The sequence below is a fragment of the Trachinotus anak genome, unplaced genomic scaffold (assembly GCF_046630095.1).
Source record: "Trachinotus anak isolate AG129_WGS33_773 ecotype Australia unplaced genomic scaffold, CSIRO_AGI_Tana_v1 ptg000021l, whole genome shotgun sequence".
In the NCBI taxonomy this organism is placed as follows: domain Eukaryota; kingdom Metazoa; phylum Chordata; class Actinopteri; order Carangiformes; family Carangidae; genus Trachinotus; species Trachinotus anak.
Window position 1 is genome coordinate 14,547,501 of NW_027273872.1, and position 23,866 is coordinate 14,571,366.

The window sequence follows — 23,866 nt, forward strand, 5'->3', positions numbered from 1 at the left end:
GAAACTGACAGTTCATATTGTTTGCTCTGTCCATGGCTGTTCAACAACCTTCACAATGTTTTTATCATTGTAACCATGACAACAAACCTTAAGGAAGTACTTAGTTTAACCCAACTACAATCTTTTCCTAAACCTAACCAAGTAGTTTTTGTGGCTAAGCCATGAGTATTTATTATTGTAACCATGGCGACGAAGGTCCAGTATAATGCTGTCAGTACACTCTGCGTTATTATCATTGTAACCATGACGCCTGGTGCTGTAGGGGCACTGTTTCAGCAGACAGTGGTGTGGATCATATCAGGGGGTTGGAACAGACAACCTCTTTTTTAACTTTAAAATTCAAATGTAAGGGATCAAGTCACTGTAAACATTTTTTTAGACATCAGTTGTTTTATAAGACTACAGACGTGAATAAAAACTGCATACAACTGGTTTACAGAGCTCCGTCCATCTATTCTCTGCTAGAGTTGTAGACCATTTTGGAAGGTATGCATTTAAACCTTCAGGAAAGCGTGACCTATTGCACAAGACATCCTGGTAAACATGGACAGAAAATAAGTATACTAAATATGCTAGAGAAGCAGGAGAACTTTAGAACAGTGGTTTCCACCTGGGGGTTGGGACCCACCAAAGCGGTCACAAGATAAATCTGAGGTTCATGAACATATTTTATACACACAGTTTATTTTTAACCTGTGTATAAAATAGCTATTTTTTTTTTAGATAATTTTTTTTTGGCATTTTAGCCTTTTTTTATAGTAGAGAGGGACAGGAGACATGGAAAGAGAGAGTGGGATGACATGCAAGATTCCCTCAGCCAGCACGATTATATGGTATAGATCTTAATCAGTAGACCACCAGGATGACCCATAATTGCTACGCTTCTGATAAAATAGTGGACAGTTTTATCTCTTCAGCTCTTTAAAAATTATTCAAATTTTAAAAATTTCAGAGGGGAAAAATCACTTCCACACCTCTGGACTCTCCTCATGTTCTCAGTCAGCAAGGTGCTACGAAGCCTGGTGAAAGCGGCACACAACAAGACGCACAACTGAATAAAGTTAACCTGTGTATATGAGAGCCAACAAAAAAAAAATCCAGCCACAACCATCAGCCCACGCTAGCAATACTGTGATATGCTCCACAGCAATGCTGGCAGGGATAGCAACATTTGCTGAACAAATTCATATCTGTAACAGCAAGTGAGCTAATGTTATCATGCTTCTTGTAGCCGTCACTAATAGACATGTAACATTATGTAGCTGTAAACTTACTTACACATGGAGGAGAAGAAATCCGAGTTCTGAGTCAAGCTGGATTCCTTTAGCACCTCGAAGGGTTCTCCATCTCGGTAAAGACAGACCAGTATTCGCTCCACTGTCGGACTGGAAAGGAAAAAAAAATTGGGCATTTTGAATATTTTGGGCAGATATTGTGATTGTGATATGAGTGACACACTCCTGAGATTTCAGTTGGAATGATCATTATTGCATTTCATTTTCACTGAAATTTTTAAAAATAACGACAAAGTGATTTTTGTTGAGGCTTGTACCAAACAATTATGTTCCCCTTGGTGAATATGATTTGTAGTTCAGAGTGTCTCTATAGCACCACAATGCTTATGGTGCTAACAATGCACAACAATGTTGTGACACACTTTATCCTTTATCAAAAAAGTTGCAGCTCCTGCAATTTTTTGCAACTGCGATTCGGATATTGCACTTGGCCATACTGTGATTTAGGTTATATTTTGATTAACTGTGCAGCCCTACAGTAGATGTTTAGACAGCTCCCTGGCCAACTGGAATTTGAGCCGGTTGTCCCCATGTCAGTCCACCTGTGCTCTGGTCTTATTTTATTGCTTTGTCAGAGGCCCTTTTATCCGAAAAACATGGTTTCTTTAGTGGAAGAAATTCTGGAAAGTGCTTTTACTTGAGTGCTGTGTGCTGCACTGTGTCATCTCGCATGTGGGTGGTCCCTGCGTGTTTATAAATGTGTGGAGGACAGACGATTTAACGGGGAGGGTCTCACGTGCGCCATCCCAGATACCAAAACAAAGAATAGAAACCCCGGATTTCAACAGACACAGAGGGGGTGTGACTTATTTCTCTGCTCAGAAACACCGTTACACCACTTTATCTTTACATAGAAAATACTTGTTTGCTGTTATATTATTGTTTAAAATCTCATTTACATGTCCTTTAAAGCCATGACAAGGAATCACAAGTAGACAGTGCTTTATTTTTTACGATGTGCTGGTCAGAAATGGAGAACATTCGGTTTAAAATGACAGCTATACAGCATAGACCTTGTTCCAGGCTTTAAGCCATACTCATTCATTGCTATGGTGCTTGGTGAATGACTGTAAAGCACTTTGGTGCAGAAGCTCTCAACAAATGCCGTCTATTTACTGTCAGATCGAGCGCATTTTATAGTGATGAATTGAGTGAAATGAAACTAAAGCTGGTGTTTTTGTTTTCAGTATGGTTCATTAAATGAAGCCAAACTGATGCTGTGGCCTACATAAAGTCATGTTTTTTTTTACACAGATCGGTAAAAAGCAGAGATATTAGACAGTGTTCTAACCAACTTATTTGGCCATAGGTTGGTGTGAAGTTATTTATCTATCCCTCCTCACCTGGGGCAAAAAAAGAAATTTATCCACTGTCACTGTGCACAAACTACTCTGCTCATATGAAATATTTCCCAGCGGGTATGTTATAAACTACAAAACCCGCACCTCGCCAACACATTCATCTCCCTGTCCGTTCGCTCCATTTGTTTTTGCCTCTGTACTCTCTCGCTCTATCAAGTGAATTTTCACTCTCTCTCTCTGTCGTGCTCGCTCTCACCTCATTTCACCTCCTCATTTTTGTCTTTTATGTGTTTCTCCCTTCAAGTTTTTTTCTCTTCTATTCCCCAAACCGCTCTCTTCTTGATCTATGGCTGTTCATCTGCCTTTGCTGTTTATCTCAGGGTTTCTGTCTCTTTCGCTCTCTCCAGCCCTCACATCTCTTTGTGTTCTGAGTTTTGCACAGAGGTTAGCCTTGTCGTACTCTAAGATCACTCCAACTGTTTGAAGCCTCACTAATCACGTGGAGTTTTAGTTTGGGGCCGGCAGAATGAATGTAAATAAATGTCTGTTTGTGCATGTGTGACTGAGTGTATGTGGCTCTTCTGGAGAACAAGCGCATTTGGCTCAATGTTTCCATTTTCTACACGGCTGAAGAGCAGAGAGAAGCCCTGTTTCTTTAATAGGCTTCACAGTTTCCACCCCTCTCTCTCGTCCTTGCACATCAAAAGAAGTGCACCAAAAGGGCCAATTAGGACAGCTGAAGAGCTTTATTAAGCACACGGTAACATGAAAACGGGTATCTTGTTAATCCCATGCCCGAAGCATGTGTGTGTTCGTGCGTGAATGAGTATGAGCGTGTAATGATGGAACTGTGATATTGCAAACTCATATGTGACATTTCCTTTACATTATACGGTGCATGTATTCACTGGAACCATCATTTCCATTTTAAAAAATCTGCCCGTCATTTAGGATCCTCTGCCGGTGTTTGATCTTTCAGTGTTGCAAATTAAACCCACATTTGAGCATTTTATTAAATAAAAAATCAATATACTGTATAAATAAAGATGCTTTATTTGCATAATATTTGCAGGCAACGGCTTTGCTCAGTTCTTCAAAGATAAACAACTGTTCCTATGCAATTTATCTCCGTAGACAGCTCAGCCCCATGCTTGCCTTCGGGCCTCTGTAATACTGGAGCCAATGAGAGAAATGCAGATGATGAATATAGATAGCTACTTAGCCCTGACTATATGGTTTGGCCTGTATGCACAGTTATGTTAGCAGTGACGCACATCACTTGAGCTAAATGAATGTGACAGTTGAAATGAGATTCATGTAGAGCAAACTGTAAAGGTTGCCAGTGTAGCATTGTACACCTCATGCACAATAACATACTGAAACCTCATACACAGTCATTTGATTTCAAATCAAAATTGTTGTCTTTTCAGAAGCTACTGGACACAAATACAGAGAAAACAAGCTGTCCATTTGAGCACATAAATTGTAAAGGTTTAGTTATCAATTGAGTAAAACAAAAAGAGGCACTGAAATATATTTCCTTCTCTGAAAACACCCCAGCAGAAGCAGTCATACAAGTTCAATTTGATTTCTTTTACTTCTATATACAAACTGCCACAAGTTGGGCGTTTTGTGTTGTTTTCATCTACATTTGATATTTTTAATCTTTGTAATACAAACATGAAGGGGTGGAGGGTTAACAAACACAACAAATTAGTAATTTCTATCTCCATATTCATTACACTAATTAAGCCCAACAGGAACTGTTTCATGTTTGATTAAAATAAAATCTATTTTTTAACTTGTAAATGGGGCAGCAGAATAACAGGGAAAACAGAAACGAATCCCCTAATATCACACAGACCAATCAGCTTTTATGTCTTTTATTTTCCCATGATAAATAATGTATTACTGAAGGGATCACCTGTCGCCAAGCAAATCTACATCACTGAGTTTGGTTTTGTGACCTCTGAGAAATAAAAAGCTGAGGAAGGACAGAGGCAAGATGAACAGCTTCAACTTGGGGGGCGGGAGGGGGGGGGGGGTGTTATTTATCACTGCTTTCACTGACATTCACAAACCCAACAGAATGTTTCTGTGTGTCTGTTTCACTCCACCGCTGCTGTTTGTGTTGCAAAATGTTGTTGCAGAGCAGTCTGACACTGGAAATAATGCCCTGACTGCTGGACTGTCAGGTTGTCATCTGACTCCATGGAAGCATGGGTGTGTGAGTATAGTGTGCCCCTGGTTTTGCTGTAAATAATGCATGATGTATCGCTGTGCCTGTAGGAGCGTCAGGTCCGTGACTCATGGTTGACAGTTGTGTCATGCACTGGACAGGTACTGTATCTTCATCTCTTCCCATGTCCAGCAAACAAATACAAAATGACAATGAGCAAGTTTGCAGGCCAACACCATTTTTCCTGTTACGGTTCTACATTTGTTGCACTGATTATTTTCATTATTGATTATTGAGTTTATCTTTGATTAATTGATTCCTTGTTAGTATAATTTCTTTGATGCTAACATGGCGTATTTCCACTGCTTGTTTGATCCAAAAATTGGCCCAAAGCCCAACCATTCAGTTTACTATCACATGTGGTGTAGAAAAGCTTCTCTCATTGGAGGAGGTCAAACCAGTTAAAGTTTTCGCATCTCAGCTCTATTGCACTGTGTATGATCATTTATAGCTATGGGTCAGTATTTGCATCACTCCAGGAGCTACACATCAATCGCAGTTCTCCCTGTTCCTCTCTGAATCCCGGAGGAAAAAAAAAAAAAACACTCTTTAAACAGCCAACTGAATCATGAAGAGTGTTTTCCTCTGGCTGTGTATGCATGTGTTTACGAAGGTGTCCACTGTCAATCTAGTTAGCTGCGAGAACACCGGTCAAGCAGAAACCATGTCGAAGAGGAAGATGACTCTGTTCCCTTTACCCAGTCTCTCTCTCTCTCTGTCTCTCTTTAGTCTTCTTCATTGATTCCCTCTTTAATCACTCTCCATCTCCCATTCAAATTTTACCTCCTGCTTCTTCTCCCACTCCTAATTCTGCCGTCTTTCATCATTATTTCTCACTCTCTACACTTATCTATGTCCCTGCTTACCCCCTCCATCCCTCTTTTTCTCTTTCCCCACCATCCCCAGATGATGACAGATCAATGGCAGAGGCTCCTTTAATTATTCCCTTTTTTCATAATGGGATGAGAGCTGGGAAGAGGCTCTGCGTGCGTTCCCTAATGAAGATATAGAGAAACTTCTGTGTGAGAACTCATGTGGACAGCGGTAGATATTAGTATTGATTTCGCTAATAGACATGTTCTTCCCTGTCCAAAGCTACGCTGCCCCTGATGAGTAATTGCAAAGCCTTGTGTGCCGACAAGACTGTCATACAGCAGCGTGATAGATTCATGGCCTGTAACAGTTAGGATGGATCTTTTAGGAGGTACAGAGAGGCCTGCAGGTTAGCACTGAGGTTGGTCTGAATGTGCAGCTTTGAAGAGCTGATTTTCTGAAGCTTCCACCCAGTGTTTTAATCTTAATCAAGATCTTTAGAGTTTCATTTTCTCTGGCGCTTGTTCCTCCGTTTTTTTTTTCTCAGTGTCTTTGTCCTTCCATCCTCTTCTCTGAAAATTTTGTCCTTGCTTGTCCCACTCACTCTCTCCTCTGCCTTTTCCTTCTTGCGATGCCACTCGCCCACTCTCCTGGCTCTTGTTATCCACTTCTTTCTCTTTCTTTCGCTCCCTGCATCGCACTCTAATCTCCCGCTGGAAGCTTTCCTGGTGTGTTTCCTCCTCCTCCTCCTCCTCCTCCTTCTTCTTTCATTGTCAAATATGTTTCCATCTTTGTCTTCGCTGCTTTTCCTGTCTCCCTCCCCTCCCACCTCTTCCTACTTTTTGCTGGGTTTTTTTTCCTCCTCTCCTCTGTGTCTTATTTTCTCTTTCTGTAAAAGTGTGACAGGGGTCTTGTAAAACAGTCTGTAGCCATTCCCTCACATGCCTGCAGGGAAACACCAGGCAATTTGGCAGCAATTTTTTTACATACAAGCACAAAAACAAACACACACTCACTCCAACCTCTCGCTCTCGCTGCTCTCTCTGCTCTCTCTGCTCCACAGACGGACTTTGAAATGATTACCAGGAGGAGAAACATTTCTGTCAGCTTGTGGAAACAGACCTGTCAGACACCGCATGGAGGTGGAGAGGGATGGGGGAACTGACACTGGGACAAGCCGGGAACAGTGTTTGAAACAACAGGAGCACCAGGCTGATACGTGCACAGAGAGATTTATAGGGAGAGATGGCTAGATAAAAGAGTATTGGCATAGGGCATATGTCTGGAGACAAATTCAGAGATAAGAGGGTGGAGAGAGATGGATAGATATGGCTTCAGGCTAAAGATGGAGCAGGGAGCAAGTCAAGGAATCATTTTGATAGCTTGTAAATTCCTATAGGCACAAGCAGTGTGTTATATAGCACAGCAAGTAGAGAGGAAGAGCAGTGTGTGTGTGTGTGTGTGTGTGTGTGTGTGTGTGTGTGGCAGGCAATGGTCTTGCTCCACGGTGCTGCGTGCTGTTTGGATGCCACTAGAGTCCACAGAGACCTCATCGTATGATCAGCCATCCTTTCTGCTCACGGTTGGTGCATGTGTGTACATATGTGCGCTCCTCTGTGTGTGAAAGCACGTGTGTGTGGGTAGGGTGAAAGCATGACTCCCCACTGCTGTCCATTCTGTCTCTCTCTCTCTCTCTCACACACACACACACACACACACACACACAAACCCACACATCTGAGTATTCATGAGCACATTTTCACCGAAGCAGATTGTTTTTACTCACCCATCTATATGTTTCCATATGTCTTCCTAACGTTAATCATAATCATTATTCAGTATCAGCTGACAAAAAGTGCTTCATACTCTGAGCAGTTGCCACATTTGCAGAAGCAATATATTGTACTACCGTGATATAAACGGACAATGTGTCTCTTCAGTCTCGACTGAAAACTTAAAACCTAGTATATGCATCATTTTCAGGAGCAACTGGAGCACTGTTAAACATTATTTTTTTAATCATTTCGTGGAAAAAGGAAGATATGAAATGTTTTCATCCATAAAACAAACTGTCACTTTGATCATAGCTGAAAATGACATTTTTACGTGTTGTAGCCTGCATTGTGTCCTCAGGTTAGTGGCTTTAATATCAGGAAGCTCGGGCCATCAGCCGGGCCAGTGACGAACAGATGAGTTTCTGTAGAGTGTCAATATTATTATTTAGTATTATTCAGTACAACAGCTCTGCTCTAAATTATACATTTACAGAGTTTATAATGTGCAGCTGTTGTTGATGTTGTTGGAAGTGTGAAAATTCAATTATATGGTTATTACTAAGGCCACAGTTAAAGTTGGTGTTGTACTGGACAGCATTACACTGAGAAGTGATTCTGATCTTGAGGGTGAGAACATCGGAAACACCTCTGCATATTGTGAAGCTAGAGCGTAATATTGAATGAAAACCTCTGTGACAGTTAAAAACTGATTTAATCATCATCATCATCATCAATGAAGTTATGACAGAACAGTTGAATTGGATTGTGTTCGACTGTACAGGTGCACTGATGTGGACACGTGTCTGTAAGAACATAAGATTCTGAAAGGTGTGATTCTGCATAATGAGCACGTTTACTGTTTGCTGGGAACTTTACATGAGTCACTTTTTGAATGCAGGAAAGAATCTGAGGACCTGTTCCACTACTGCATCGTGTTTTTAATGTGCACTGCTTGTTTGTTGTACAAACACAGCACATATACCACAGTGTGTCATCTGTAGCTGCCTCCCCATTTGTCTCTTTGTACTTTCATCTCGTAGCTCTGTATACCTTGTTTGTATTGATCGGGCTGTAATTAAAATGTGATTTCATCTGGTGTGTGTGTGTGTGTGTGTGTGTGTGTATCCAGCTCTTCTGGATAAGCGCGCACACACATACACTCCTGCAGTATTATCTGACACTTGTCTTGAGCCCTCAATTTCTATCCTATTAAATATCTCATTCTTCTCATTCCTTGCCTCATCCTGCTTTTAATCCCTCTCTTTTCTTACATCCTTGACTTTAAGCCCCCCCCCCTTCCTTCCATCCTTTCTTTCTTCCTTCTTTCCTTCCTTCCAATCTGCCACCACAGATGCTCTGTCCTTTCTCCATCCCTGCTCATGTGTATGTGGGGGTATTATGGCTGAATGAACAGGAATGATGGATGGAGTGAGTGGAGGTGTTGCTGGATTGAAGTGGCCTTTTCAACAACGAACCGTGGTGTTGAGGGAAAAAACGGAAGTGATGCTCTTCCTAATTATTGTCACATACACATCTTCTCCTTTCACTCCAGGATTCATATTTACCTGTCCAGTCAATATTTGCATCTATCTTGCATATTTTCCCTCCATCAGTGAAAATGTAACAGGGCATGTTTGTTGGTTTGTTTCCAGAGCGTTCCACAGAGTGTTATCATCTACAAATCAATGGGTAGCCTCATATTAATTTATAATTTAGTGAATCAACATCCTGCGATTTCATACTGAATCACTGATGCTCCACTCAGGCTCCTGGCTTGTGGTGAAGGTGGGAGGGGGAGAGAGAGAGAGAGAGAGAGAGAGAGAGAGAGAGAGAGAGAGAGAGAGAGAGAGAGAGAGAGAGAGAGAGAGAGAGAGAGAGAGAGAGAGAGAGAGAGAGAGAGAGAGAGAGAGAGAGAGAGAGAGAGAGAGAGAGAGAGAGAGAGAGAGAGAGAGAGAGAGAGAGAGAGAGAGAGGCTACAACCCCTAATGAAAAACAAGGAAATGGGAGGGAGGGAGGGAGACAGAGTGGGAGAGTGTGGGGGGAAAAAGGGGAGAAGGAGAAAGAGAGAGAGGAAGAGAGGAGGAGCACTGTGAGATGGAGTGAGAAAGCATGAAAGGAGGGATGATAGAAAGAGGGCTTCTGCCGAGAGCAGCCACTGAGAGAGGAGGAGGAGGAGAGGGGAGGATGAAGAGAGGAAAGAGGGCGAGGGAGTGTGTGTGTGCGTTCTAGCCGTTCAAACACGTGACAAACAGATAGAGACTTCAGCATACAGACGTGCCTGTTTCCACGACGACGACTGCAAACATGGGGGCCGTGGTGGGTACGCTGACCATGCAGACCAAGCAGAGGAGGCCGTCCAGGGGTGAGGGAAGACACACACAAACATAAACACACACACATGCACACACATGCACGTATATATATATATAAATATATATGTGTGTGTTTGTGTGTGTGTGTGGTCTCATACTTTTGGACCCCACTGTCTATAAAAAAACCTAACCACAATGTATGCTTTTACACACACATAGACACTTACCTGCATGCACACATATGGACAGTGAAACTTTGAAGAGTGTGTTTTTACACAGACACTCACAGTGCGAATATACAGCTCACATAGGCAAGCTGCAGAGCAAAGATTAATAACTGCTGGTATTTCAGTCAAAATGCAGTGAGAGAAAGAGAGCATATGGTCTGTGGTGTGTGTGTGTGTGTGTGTGTGTGTGTGTGTGTGTGTGTGTGTGTGTGTGTGTGTGTAAGAGAGAGAGAGGGAGAGAGACCAACAGGTGTTCCCAGGGGAAAAAGACAATCTTTTTAAAACAAAGTTAGTGTTTTAAAAAGTGTGACTGTGTGTGTGTGTGTGTGTGTGTGCACGCGCACCCATGTGATTGTTGTTGAGCTTATCTTTTTTGACTCAGTCAACCAAGGGACGAAAGTAAGATACGGCTTCTTTGACTGTGTCAGAGTCTGCTTGTTTGCGTGTGTGTGTGTGCGTGTGTGTGCATGTGTGTGCGTGCGGGTGTGTGTGTGTGTGTGTGTGTGTGTGTGTGTGTGTGTGGTTTAGTATGCGTGTCGCTCTGTCTGTCTGGCGCTGTGCGCAGACGTGAGCATCGACACTGGTAAACACACACATGTCGAAGGTATTTGTCACTCTGCTCACACACTGCTTTTCCGTCTTGCTGTTACCTTGGAAGCATGGTAGCCATGGCAACAAAAGATGTCAGTTTTGGGGTGGGCGGGGTTGGAGGGGTGGGGTGTGTGTGTGTGTGTGTGTGGGGGGGGGGGGGGGGTTGATGAGATTGGGGGTATTCCTAAATAAGTCAATACCATGTGAAAGAGAGCAAGACAGTGAGAGATGCAAATATGCAGATGAGGCGAGGATGGAGATATATTTCTTTTCCTTTTTTTTTCTGAAGACCTGTTGCCTGTGAGAAATGTTTAACTCCCTCGTTACTCATTCTAATAAAATCCTGTAAACCAAATGTATATTAATCTAACAAATCCAAACTGGCTGCTCCAATGAATGAGCACGCAGAGTGAAAATATACCCTATTAATAGTGTGCAGTCATTTAAACTTATTTGTTGAGGCAGACTATTATTGGTTTTTCAGAGCAAATTAGACCATACAGGACCTTTTCCAAGTGAGTGCGTGTGGCTCATTTCATCCTATGAATAAGCTTTTTTTTTCCTCCCACAAGCTCAAACAAACACCTTTCCCCAGGGGTGTTGAAAAGGCAGGGCGTAAATTTGTTGCTATTTTGAATAATGAGGTGGTTGTAGATGTGCTCACATTGTGCAAATGTGTGAAATTTGGCTCTTCCTGCAAATGAAAACAAGCCTTTTCACTTCTACAAATGCCCTGAAATTAAAAAAAAAAAAAAAAAAACATAAAAGAATGGGATGTAGAGCTGGAGCTATTTGGAGGTTGTTTGTAATTCTGGTGTTGTGTTGTGGTACTTAAGCGCCTCTCTCTTTCTGCTGCTCTGACATGTCGGCTGTATGCAGGATTAGTGCAGCAGGGCTTGTGTGTGTGCAGCCGCCTATTCTGTGGTCTTACAGATAACTTGTTATCCAGGATCGCGACACTGACAGCAACAGTGAGAGAGACAGTGCACGGCTGTAATATTGCAAGATTAGATTCCTGCATGATTGATCCTCTGAGCACGAGCTTATCACTGTGCTCTGAATGAGAAAGGAAAAAAAAAAAAAAAAGAAAAACGCCTCGCTGTGTGTGCATCTCGCTCCTGTCTGAATATGTGCATGCCCGCTTGTCTGGACTGTCTGTTTTCATCAAGGCTGCTTGTTGTTCTCTCAACTTGCTTTATTTTCTGTCAGGTGTTCTTGTTCTTGTGTGACAGGCTCTCTGTGGGGGGAGCGTTCTCCTACCTGTTGTCTTGTCTGCCTGGTTCTGTCTGGCAGGATGGCTGCTGTTTTCTTCCTTTTCCGCCGTGGTGGCCTCTGACAACTCATTTCTCTAGAAAAAAAATTCACCTGGCATTTTTCTCCCCTCCCTTGTGCATTTTTCATTTCTTTCCAGTCCCTATATCTCTGCCTGTCTTTCCTTCTCCCTGCAGCAATGTTGTCTCAATCTTCCTCCCTCCTTCCCTTCTCTGTCACTCTTCTGCTTCTCCTCTTATCTTGCTTTCTGCTCCCCACCCTTCAACCTTTTCAGCTCCACATCTTTTTTCTTCCATTGTAACTCCTTGCTTTCTCTTCTCTGCGTTGCCCCCCCCCCAATTCTCTTTATCTTACTTTGTTCTAATTTTTCCCCATCACACTCTCACATGCCACAACCACACTCTGCTCCTGGCACCCTCATCTCCATACCTCCCTCTCTCTTACATGCCTCCATTCTTTCTCTCATTTGCTGCCTTTCTCCATCACCCACGCTCCCATTAGCTGGTGTGAGTGCTTATTAAGTCATCTCATCATTCTCCTCTCTTGGCATCCAGGAGAGTGTGTGTGTGTGTGTGTGTGTGTGTGTGTGTGTGTGAATTTCTGCAGATTCAGTTCAAGTCCAGACATGTATTTGCTCAAAAATCAACATTGGCATGCTGTTGTGTGTGTGTGTGTGTGTGTGTGTGTGTGTGTGTGTGTGTGTGTGTGTAAATGAGCTGTATTTGACTCACTCTTCCCCATCATAATTAGCAGTGGCGCACTAATATGTGAGGAAGAGGCACTATGTGTTTCTCCTGTATGTAAACACAAACACGCACCACAGTGCAATTCTGCAAATACTGTCCATCACTCCGGTCCTCCCTCACAGGCTGAAGATTAGTAAGCAAACAGATGTGTATGTGTATGTGTATGTGTATGTGTGTGTGTGTGTGTTTGTGTGTGTGTGTGTGTGTGTGTGTGTGTGTGTGGGGGGGGGGTGGGGGGGGGGGGGTGGGGGGCGGTGGGTGGGGTGAGGATGCAAGACTGGGATTGTTTACGGTTACGCGCACACGGGTGCTTTAAAACATCCGTGACCCTTGAAATAATGTGTTCTTGTTTGAGGGTCTGCGACTGGACGCATGTAGCTCTCTACGTGTGTGTTTGTGTGTCTTTTCAACCGGAACGAGTCGCTGGACTTTCAGTGAACCACCCAAAGGCCAGTCAGGGATTGGCCCCGTGCCCACTGACTTGGATATTGACTGTGGAAAACAATGCGTCTCCGAATTAGATCTTAAATTCACACAGTGGAACATGATTATGCGCTTATGTGTAAACAGGACTGCTGCAGCTGAAATCTATTTTTAAGATGCTTTCTCCGTACCTCCCAGGAGCCCATGGCCAGTGGAGTTGCTACTTTCTTGGAGAGCGCTCTCCACCGTTAAAGAGGCCGTTGAGAGCGAGCCCTCTCTCCGTTGCCGCCAGGACAGCAGATTAGCCTAATTCAGATTATGCAAATGACAAACTCTCCGGCAAGGATTACAGGACACAGTATGAGAAGGGAAGAGAGAGCGTGACAGAGATAGAGTGGCAGAGTGAGAGAGATAAGAAGCGGAGGAGAAAGGAGGATTCAGTGGGCAACAGAAGAAAGGAAGAGATGGAGGAGAAATGAGAGCTAACATTAAATACACCAGCCAGCAGTAGTTGGGGAGAGAGCTCAGAGTTAAAGCCTGTTTCTGGGCTGGAGGAAGTGTGTGTGGTTTGATGTAAGAGGTATTTTTTGTGACAGGGTGCTGGCTGGGGAGAGTGACAGGCAGTCTTTTTAGCTGACAGTTCGGGCCACCACTTAATACTCCAAACAAGCTCTGAAAGAAAAAGGGTCCAGGCTTTTGGTCACTGTCAGACTCCACCGCTCATAATAGCTTTTGTAACAGATGGAAGTGAAGTGCTTGAGGTTACTTTTTAGCAACAGAATCCTTCCTTAGCAGTGAGGGTCGGAGGACAGCATCATCCACTCCCCAGTATCCATAGATGGATTACTGAAGGGACAGGGACAGCCCCAGTGTCCCGATGGGTCAGGGGGCTCCTCAGTGAAGGAAAGTCAAAGGGCTAGTAAGAAAAAGATAGAATAACAAGATAGAATATGCTATCTTTTTCTTATTGTCATTTTCTTATCATATTTTCTCATTATTTCTTATTATTTGATCCTGGTGAAAGAACAGCTCAGGAATCTTTTAATTTTTAAGTAAGAAAAGGCCCAGTCATTTTCTAAAACAGCTGGGCCCTGGACTCTAACTCAAACATGAGTAAATGGTACATTTGTTGGGGACTGCTTTCTGCTGTGGACTAATACACGTTTTAGCACTAGTGAGAATTTACAGGAGCAGGAACAGTGTATGTGGGATAAAGAACAGTAGATATGTTCAGATGATGATAGACATTCAGATAATGATGGAGCATCTCACCGAGTGCGACACTGTGGCTCATTCGAGTGTTTTTGACAGTGTTTGGACGGAAGAATCAGCCACAGTGTATATCAGTCTTTGGTTAGACAGGCTGTACTTGTTATTAGCAGATCACGCACAGACAGATCTTTAATAGAGACCTTTAATCAACTATTTGCTGACGCCAAAGCTGACCTCATCCATAATACAGCTGTACACAACATAAGTTGTAGTAAACCTCATTAATGTTATAATTTGAATGTTTTTAAGAAAATATAAAGTGCATCACAGGTTTCCTTTGACGTTTCCCTTCAGTATTTTGTAATAATATCCTACAGAACGTTTATAACATCTGATTCACCGTATCTGCACGTCATATCGCAACAGAAATGCTGCCGGTCGGTCACAGGAAGAGACAGCTCAAGGTTGATCACTTGAACGAGCACAATATACACTTAATCATCCTTAAGAAGTGATGTTTACTCTATGGCATCTTTTAAATGTCTTGCAAATTAAATTAAATGCTACTCTTGCCACTCAGTTTAATTTTTACGCAGACCTGCTGCTTTAATTCCTGAACAGTAAATAAAGCAAACCTGCAATTGACAACTCTGCTGGAAACCTCTTGATACAGCAGAGCCCCCTGCAGTCTGCAAGTCAGTGGCTGCACTTCAGCTCGTTGGGTAATCACTGCTTCGTTTAATATTCACATTAAGACTGTAAATGAGCGTGAGCTGGTCTCAGTACACAGATACTGCAGCAAATATTCCGTGTTTATTTTTATTATCTTCTTGTTATTAGCATTGTATAAGCATTATCACCATATGACTAAATGCATCGGCTAAATCTGACGTAACACGTGCAGTGAAACACATCTTTATTACAGGCTCTGACACACAGTGGTGGTCCCTGTGTTAGATTCTGCTGCCCCCTGCTGGCCCACTCTGATTGCAGCAGGTTACCCAGTCCCCTGTTCCCTCCTCAATCAGACTTAGTACAATATTAAGTTAATATACAGCTCACAGTGCAGATTAGGACGTACGCTGTCGTCTCACCAGCTGTATTCATAATCACTGCTTTAGCTAAAGTGCTGTTTATACTGTAGAGTGAGTCACATCCAAGGACTCGGGCATGTTCAGCAAGAAAAGTCACTTTGTGGTAAATTAAGCCTTCTGTTGTTGGGGGATGACTGTGTGTCTTAATGGGGACAATTAATCAAGTCCTGATCTGCTCCTGAACACACACAAACACACACACACACATGAATACACAGTCACAAAACAAACACTTGCGGTCATACAACAGAAGGTGAGTTTATCATTGTTGCAATGTGTTCAGGTTGGACTCTCAAGTTAAAGCCCTGTTCCCAAAGAGTGAAGGACACAACAACTGAAACACAGAGGGGGGGGGGTGAGGGAGGGTGGGGGAAGTGGAGTTAGGGAGGGGGGGTGGGGGAGGGGGAGTTACTGGGATGGAGCGAAGGTCAGGAGAGGGAGATGCCCCAGGGAACAGGGAGACAGGGGGATAAAAAGACAGAGATAGAGGGAGGCAGGTGAGGGCTGAACCTACTGTAGGAGAAAGCAGCATGAATAGAAAGTTTACAGGCACAGGAGGAGACGTGTAGAGAAACAATAGACAAGTGCAGTCAGAGTCGAGTTGTACATGGTGAAAGGAAGGAATAAGAGGTGGGTTGAAGCGATAAACTAAGGCCAGCGGGAGGAAGGAATTAATCAAAATGGAAAGAGAGGAACAGGGTGAGAACAGCTTACATGCAATAGCTCTCATTCTGCTGTGCTGTGGGGCCATCAAAATGCTGCACCTACTGGGAGTCATCACTGTGGAGGGTGAGTGAGCTCAACTACTATCCTATATAATCCAGCACCGACCAAACCAGCCAAGTTAGAGGGACTTTTTCACTGCTGTCTGCCAGCAAGTTATTAAAACTAAAAACAAACAAAAGATTTGGATCACTGATTGGGAAACGTTAGATATGTAGGACTTGTGTTCACCAAACATGTAAATAAACAAACATTCAATAACTGTAAATGTTGATGCTGCAGGCTGTGCAGTTGTTCAGTGTTGGTGGAGACTCACAATCTCAAATTCTTCAAGAAATGATTTTTGCACTATTGTCATAGCTGCTCCCAACACACCTGCTGGAGAGGGATTGTACATTTGTTCCTCTGCTGCTTTGTATATTGTAAATCTGCAATACCCAGCTGTCCAATACATTTGTTGGTCTACTGCTGTCATACTTAAACACTAGCATTGCTATTGCTACTCATACTGATACCACACATGATACAAAGAAAACAAATAATGATGGAAACTTATCCTAATACTACCATGAAAAAAACTCAGCATATCAACAGCGACAATGGAAAACAAGTAATAAGCAGCTGATGTTTGTTTCAATAGAATATGTTGTACTGTCTGAAGGCCAGTGGCTATTTCAGCATTTGTTTATATTCTTATCATAATGTTTTTGATATAGGTTATGTTACATCATTTTACATTCTAGACTGTATATACTTTATCCCATTGTATAGTGAAGCTGAGTTTATGAATAAGATTTTCCGTTAGCTGCTTACATTGGCTTTTACCACAAGAGGAAGAAACTGGTGACCTTCAAGACAGAATAATAGTTTTCTGACAGTGAAGAGGCTGAAACTGTCATCTGTTCCATTGTTACTCTTTAAGAGAAATTCACTGACGACTAACTCGTCCTGATTCTCCCATTATTATATTAACTTTCATGTTTTACATACTTTTCATAAAGCTGCCTTATCATATGCTAGACATGATGCTGCCATAATACTGTTCTGCTTTAAAATATCTGATGACTTACTGGTATTACTGTTCATTGCTCTGTGAGGTGGGATGTCCTGTGCTGTGTTGGTTTTTATTTGAAGCATAGAGTGTGATGGTGACTCTGCAGGTGCCATCAGGGCTTTAATAAGAGTCTCTGTGACGCCTTTCAAAGGAGCCCGTACTCTATAGGTGCACAAACACTACGCTGTGTGGGAATAACAGTGTTAGACACAAGCAAAAAGGTTATTTTTATAGGGTAAGAGCACCACATTAGAATCTGTGTGTGTGTGTGTGTGTGTGTGTGTGTGTGTGTGTGTGCGTGTGTGCGTGTGTGCGTGTGTGCGTGTGTGTGTGCGTGGTTATGCAGTTATACAGTCTGACTTAAAAACACTGGGAATTGGGTGTGAATAATCTTGCCTTGGGTATGATTCTGAATCTTCCCCCTGACAACGACTGAACTGAGTGATGAAACAAATGGCCTTAAGGGCCAGAGCTCGCTCTCTCTCTCTCTCTCTCTCTCTCTCTCTCTCTCTCTCTCTCTCTCTCTCTCTCTCTCTCTCTCTCTCTCTCTCTCTCTCTCTCTCTCTCTCTCTCTCTCTCTCTCTCTCTCTCTCTCTCTCTCTGAAAGCAAGATGTAAAGCAGGACTGCTAAGCAACTCAATATTATGAGTTGTACAAAGCCACAAAGTAATAATGCTCCAGTATTATAGAAGATTAGCAGCCACGACACAACAAGCTCTTGCTGCGTAACAAAATGAATTATTGTAATTCCTGTTGACTATTACAGTTTTAAATTAGTTGTGTTTGGTTTTGTAATGTGTTCGCATCATGATGTACAATGACACCACAGTGCCACATTTGAACATCATAATTGACACTTAAATTCAAACCCACTTTTGGCTCTTAAACCCTGATGGCAGCACTTCTGTGCATGAAAAAGTCTGCTGATGTATTAAATGGGAACGCTGGATACTCAATCTGAAACAGTGAGGTTTAATTTAGCAGTGAGATGAAGCTGTCTTTGCTTTGCACAGTAAAAATGCCGACCTGGTACCCATGATTCATTGCTAGAATGGAACTGAAGAGGTATTGGTGTAATGAAGCTTCACAAAGCACTAATGGTCTTTCCACACTGATAAAAATGTTTCTATTTCAAGACTGTTGATGTTTCAAAATCTGGATTGCCAAGGACATAGTGAACCTTGCACCTCGTGAAACTCAATTAAAGCAGGACAGGGGCCTTTAAAAGTATCTGTGACTGTACCAGCTCCCATCCAAACCACTGTCTGCTCAGACTCTCTGAGGACAGTGCAGTAATGTTCTGTTTAAGGTTTTGATATAAGCAGTTGTAAATCAGACACCAAACAGTTCTCTAGACTCGAGTGATGATTGTAATTTGCATTTAAATGTTAAAAAAACAATTGTACTTGGTCTCCATTCAGCCGTCTGGATGGGAATTCAGCTCTTACCAATAATTAGAGGTCCACACTGGCAGCAGTCCAGACCTGACACACCAGTGTCTAAACGTGGGCGCACGTATCTGCCAGTCTCTCCTCCACATCATTCATATTATTTTTATTTATCATTTATGTATGTATAATTATTAGATGTATCTATGGACGGGCTGAGACAGATGAGTGATGGACATTATTCATTATTCTGAAATGGCTTTAATAAAACACGGCATCCTATTACTTAACCAGCAGTAAGTTCCTTTTTTTTTTTTTTTTTTTGGTCTCTGGTATTTTACTACCACTCATTCTGACCACTTTATCATATTCAGATTTTTTTTTTATTACTATATCAGTTAAATTATGCACAGTTAGAACAGTATGCATAATTATTACATTGTAGATTGCTTTGGGGAGTGTGTGTGCTCATGTAAATGTGTGGCTGAGTGTCTGAGAGAGAAAAAGAGAATGTCCTGCTTTTATACTGTCATGTTCACCTATAGGCACTTTGTGTGTGAGTGTGTGTGTCCTCTCTCCCCTCCCCTACAGCGAGGAGAGTAATGAGTTGTTAATGATGGGACCGGTGAGAGGAGGAAAATGGGGCAGCAAGGCTGACCTCTACCTCTCTGTACCTCCATCTCTCATCCTCTCCTCTCCTTCTCTTTTTTCGGTTACACTTTATATGAATCTACCTTTTCAGAAAGATTTCAGTGTCGTTCCCTGAGGCAATGTGTCCCCTTTCCCTTTTTTTTTTTTCACATGTCCAGTGTCTTCTTCTCTACATCTGCTCTCTCACCCTTTGGAGGTCATGTATGACTTCATGTTAAATAATAGTGCTTTCTTTTCTTTTTTGTTTCTTTAGATAAAGCTGACGATGACCTGGAGATGACCATGGTGTGCCATCGACCAGAGGGCCTGGACACGCTAGAAGCTCAAACCAACTTCACCAAAAGAGAGCTCCAGGTGCTCTACAGGGGCTTCAAGAATGTAAGTGAGTGTGAAAGTGCAAAAGAAACAAAACTGGTGTTAATAATAATAATAATAATAATAATAATATTTTTTTCACTTCTACAATAGTTTTTGTTTTGCTGTGCTAATTTCTACACCTATAGCTGTCCTCCTCTATTTGACCAGTGGGGTTGGTCTGTCTTCTTTACTTATACGTTCTCCTCTCTCCCTCTTCCTTTTTGTCTCCCTCTCTTTCCAGGAGTGTCCAAGTGGTGTTGTAAATGAGGAAACCTTCAAGCAAATATACTCCCAGTTCTTCCCACATGGAGGTACACAGAGAGTGTGTGCGTTGTAATGTTTGTGTCTGTACCTGTCTCTGTCTCTGTGTTGTTCCTGCCCACAGTGCAAACTTCTTCTTTCTTCTCCTGCAGATGCCAGCACCTACGCACACTACCTGTTCAACGCGTTTGACGCAGCACACACCGGCTCCATAAAGTTTGAGGTCTGTTTTCTACGTTTCTGTACGTTGGCGCTCGGGTTTTCGAAGATGTGTGATCCACCTTCAGTTTGTCACTCTGCCTTTGTGTCTCTCCCCATCAGGACTTTGTAACAGCTCTGTCCATCCTGCTGAGGGGCTCTGTCACCGAGAAGCTCCAGTGGACATTTAACCTCTATGATATCAACAGAGATGGATACATCAACAAAGAGGTGTGTGTTTGTGTACCTGTGCATGTGTTATGTTTTTTGTAGATGTGTGGTTATACACACTGTGTTTGGTTTTTTTATTGATCATGTCTCATTTGTGCATCTGTGTTCTGTCTCATAGGAGATGACAGACATTGTCAGAGCGATATACGACATGATGGGGAAGTACACCTACCCTGTCTTGAAGACCGACGCCCCCAGGCAGCATGTGGATGCCTTCTTTCAGGTACATCTGAGTCTTTTATTGAATCAAATAAAAACCCAACAACACAAACATCAATGACTGACCAAACAAGGATGTATCAGTCAAACACTACATGCTTTATATTTCCAGCATCAGCAAAACTAAAGAAAAAATTGATCATAAGCATGTACATTGGTTAATCAGCAAATAAAAGAGAGAAAAAAAACAAATTTACCAATAAAAAAAAAAAAAAAAAAAAACATAAGGAAAGACATCACTCTAACTGGCTGATGATCTTTGCAGAACACAGCAGTGAACATGGGGCAAAGACTGAAAGTAATCTCACAGAAAAGGCTACTGATTTTTAGGCCGTGTGTACCATGCGTTACTATCTTTGATTCATATCTTAATATTGTCCCCTACGCACTGCACAAATGGCTTCATGCATGTGTTTGTCTCTCCACAGAAAATGGACAAAAACAGAGACGGCGTGGTCACTCTTGATGAATTCATCCTCTCTTGTGAAGAGGTACTCTGCTTTTTCTTTAAGTTCTCTTTTCTCTTAAATAAACCGTGAGGATCCCTTTAATGTTGCGGAAGACCTTTTTCACAGCACATGTGCAAAATGAATGATGGCTGGGTGACTTACAAAAAGTCAAAAAAATTTTACTTGCTTTTTACAGAAGGCCTTATTTTCACCTCCTTTGCAAGTCTTGCTATACTGGCTATTAATTATGATCTTTTCACCCTCAAAACAATGTGTTTACTTCAGTGTCTTTGCCTTTGGAGCTCGATAACTGACATATTCATACTGTCTCTAGTTTATGGACTTTCAGTGCCCCCTAGTGGCCGGTAAACTGAATTAAACGGTGATTGTTGGATGTGCTTCTCCTCACAGTCTGCTTCTCAATTTCCCATCTTCTTTGCACAGGATGAAAACATTATGAGGTCTCTGCAGCTCTTTGAAAACGTCATCTAGACAACAAAGAAGAGGGAGACCGCGCAATAGATGAAAGCACAGAGAGCGAGAGAAGAGAAAAAAGAACAAAGAAGAAAGACGGGAGGGAGAAGGAGAGATGAACATGCATGAGAAAAGGAACTGCACAGCTTGTAATTGAAATGAAACAAAGAGCTTGTTGCTTTGTGTGTGACGGTTGCCACAAAACTTCATGGGAGGTGTCCTGCTGTAACAAATCCATGGCGAAAAAAACCATCACCGGTTTTTGGGAAATGTCCTTCAGACTTTCATTTGACCTTTCTGTGACCATTCATCTCGTCTCCATCTGCCTCAATTGTTGCTGTCGTTACGGTTACCGTCATGTTGGACAGTGTGTACTTCATGCCATTGTGTAAATACTGAATCTTTTCACATTTGGTCAAATCCTTTTTCTGAGATATAAATTGAACCACGTTATCAAGCAGGACTGGGATTCCTGAAAGCAGCTTGGCAGTAAGATCAAACAAATGCATAATTGGTGCATTAGAGGCTTAAATATTGCTGCTTTCATCATGAACTTCTTTGTCAATGCAACAAACGTGAGCAATATCGTGAAGCATGCAAGACAGAGGCCTACGGCATATCTAACATATATGTGCCATAGAAAAAACCTTAGTGGCAGTACAGTCCTCTTCTTGCTCTAAGTGGTGGCATTAGGGAGGCCAGGTCTGGGTGTAGCATCTCACAGAGCCACCTCGTCTGTTTTCAGACACAGGCCTGTAAAGGTTTGCACAGCTGAGTGTGACCGCAGCCAGCTCGCGTCTTGTGACAGCTTGCGACAGTCCCCAAAAGCCCTTGTTACTCCTACTGTGTGTGTTCCAGTGGTTTCGATCAGTGTTTCAATGTTGTAACGACTCGACTGTAGATATTTATTTGTGTATTTGTGGCTTCTTCTCGCTGTCTGGAATTATTCGTGTCTGTCTGTGTGTCTTCTGACTCTCTGTCTTGTCTTTCTATCGAATTGGATATAACTGTAATTATTCTATTCCTGGCATTCATTGTTAAATAGAGTCTACCTTGAGGTTTACTTTTGCAGAGTGATGCAAGGATGTGCATGCGTCTAAGTGTATGTGTGGTGTCCTGATGTAAAGTTGTTTTTGTTTTTTTCTTTTTTTCTTTTTTTTTTTTCCTGAATATTAAAGTGTCATTTATTCTAGCTTCACCTTGTGGACACAACAATAAGTCCAGCTGAACTGACCGTGTTTCAGCCACAGAGGAGAGTTTCGTCGTCAATCCTGTCTGTTGAAAATGTCGACTCAGAGCGACCAACCTTTCACTGTGAGGCAGGGAGACAGAAGAGGGGAGCTAGAAGGAGCGATGATGGAGGAAGGAGTAGAGGGTGACAAAGATGAGAGAATAAGACAGAAGATGAGAACAGAGACCTTTTCACTGATTCTGAAGGAATGGAAGCCATGATTCAAACAAGAGCCATCGTTATGAAGATTGAGCAGGACAAAAACACAGATTTATAAATGATTTGCTGTCATGCCCACTCACTGTGCCACCAATCGTGTAATAAAAATCCTTGCTGAGATGTGTACCCAGACAGACTGACGGACAGGAAGACAGATAGACAGGCATACAGACACACAGACAGCTTAAAACTGTCAGAATGAAATAATGTGTGTATTGAAATATTGTATAAAATCATTATATTTATCAATAAACTTTTCAAGAAACAAAGTGAATTCATGACTGCTATATTTTACCTTGACTTTTTTTTTTTTTTTACGCTTTTTTTTTTTTGATTGTGTCTCAGAAGCCTAAAATCGTTTTTATGATGCATCATAAAGAGCAGGAGCAAAAAGGAAAAAATCACACTAACAGTTTATACTGTTATTTACACATATACAATCAACGTACAAAAAGGGGATGTACATCTGTGACACTATCCCAAAGGATATGGCCCTAAAATAAAGCATGATAATGTGCATTTGAAAAAACTTCACCACCGTCTTTAGACATGCATCATTCCCTTTATTACCCAACTTACAGCCTCTTTTTCACTTTTCTCTCCACTAATCCTGACATTTATTTTCCTTTTATTACTGCTCACAATAGCAGTTTTGCCACAATGCAACATTTGGGCATCAGTTTTTGGGGCTAAGACGGCGCGCCACACCTGTGTATGCACAGGTGATTGTGCTGGTGCATTGTAGTCGGAGTGAGTAAATGTTTGAATGAGATTTGAGGAAGCTTGAAGCACCAGAATCATTTCAGTGAAATGGCCACATTTTCTCTGCAATTTTCTTTTTGTATTTTTGATAAACCAGAGCAAGAGATTTATTAAAAACTCACTGACACATTTTATGCAAGTACATTATTATGTAGGTGATGGAGTGTTAGGTTGCTGTTCCGCTCCTAAAAAAACAGAGCTAACTCTTTCAAAGTGTAGCAAAGGCTGTTTGTTTCAGAATAAGGAGAAAACACCTTCACCAAATGTTCAATCATGTGTCTCACTGTGGAAAATTCATTACCTCCTTCAGCTCTATAGGCTAAATTCCCTTCTCCTTCTTATTCTAATA

General features: G+C 42.1%; 1 protein-coding gene across 5 annotated transcripts in view; it reads left to right on the forward strand.

Annotated features, from left to right (window-relative positions):
• Positions 1–23,024, forward strand: part of LOC139637933 (A-type potassium channel modulatory protein KCNIP1) — a 39,633-nt gene extending 16,609 nt beyond the window's left edge. For 2 of the 5 annotated variants that reach the window (XM_071506927.1, XM_071506929.1), the window contains 7 exons: positions 19,370–19,494; positions 19,715–19,784; positions 19,887–19,957; positions 20,056–20,163; positions 20,282–20,386; positions 20,811–20,873; positions 21,276–23,024. In XM_071506927.1, the coding sequence (XP_071363028.1) occupies positions 19,370–19,494; positions 19,715–19,784; positions 19,887–19,957; positions 20,056–20,163; positions 20,282–20,386; positions 20,811–20,873; positions 21,276–21,323 (590 nt within the window). In that variant the 3' untranslated portion in view covers positions 21,324–23,024. Of the gene's footprint in view, positions 1–9,547; positions 9,786–19,369; positions 19,495–19,714; positions 19,785–19,886; positions 19,958–20,055; positions 20,164–20,281; positions 20,387–20,810; positions 20,874–21,275 lie in introns of those variants that run through there. The other 3 variants (XM_071506932.1, XM_071506930.1, XM_071506928.1) reach the window with 2 other exon arrangements.
• The last annotated feature ends 842 nt before the right edge of the window (positions 23,025–23,866 follow it).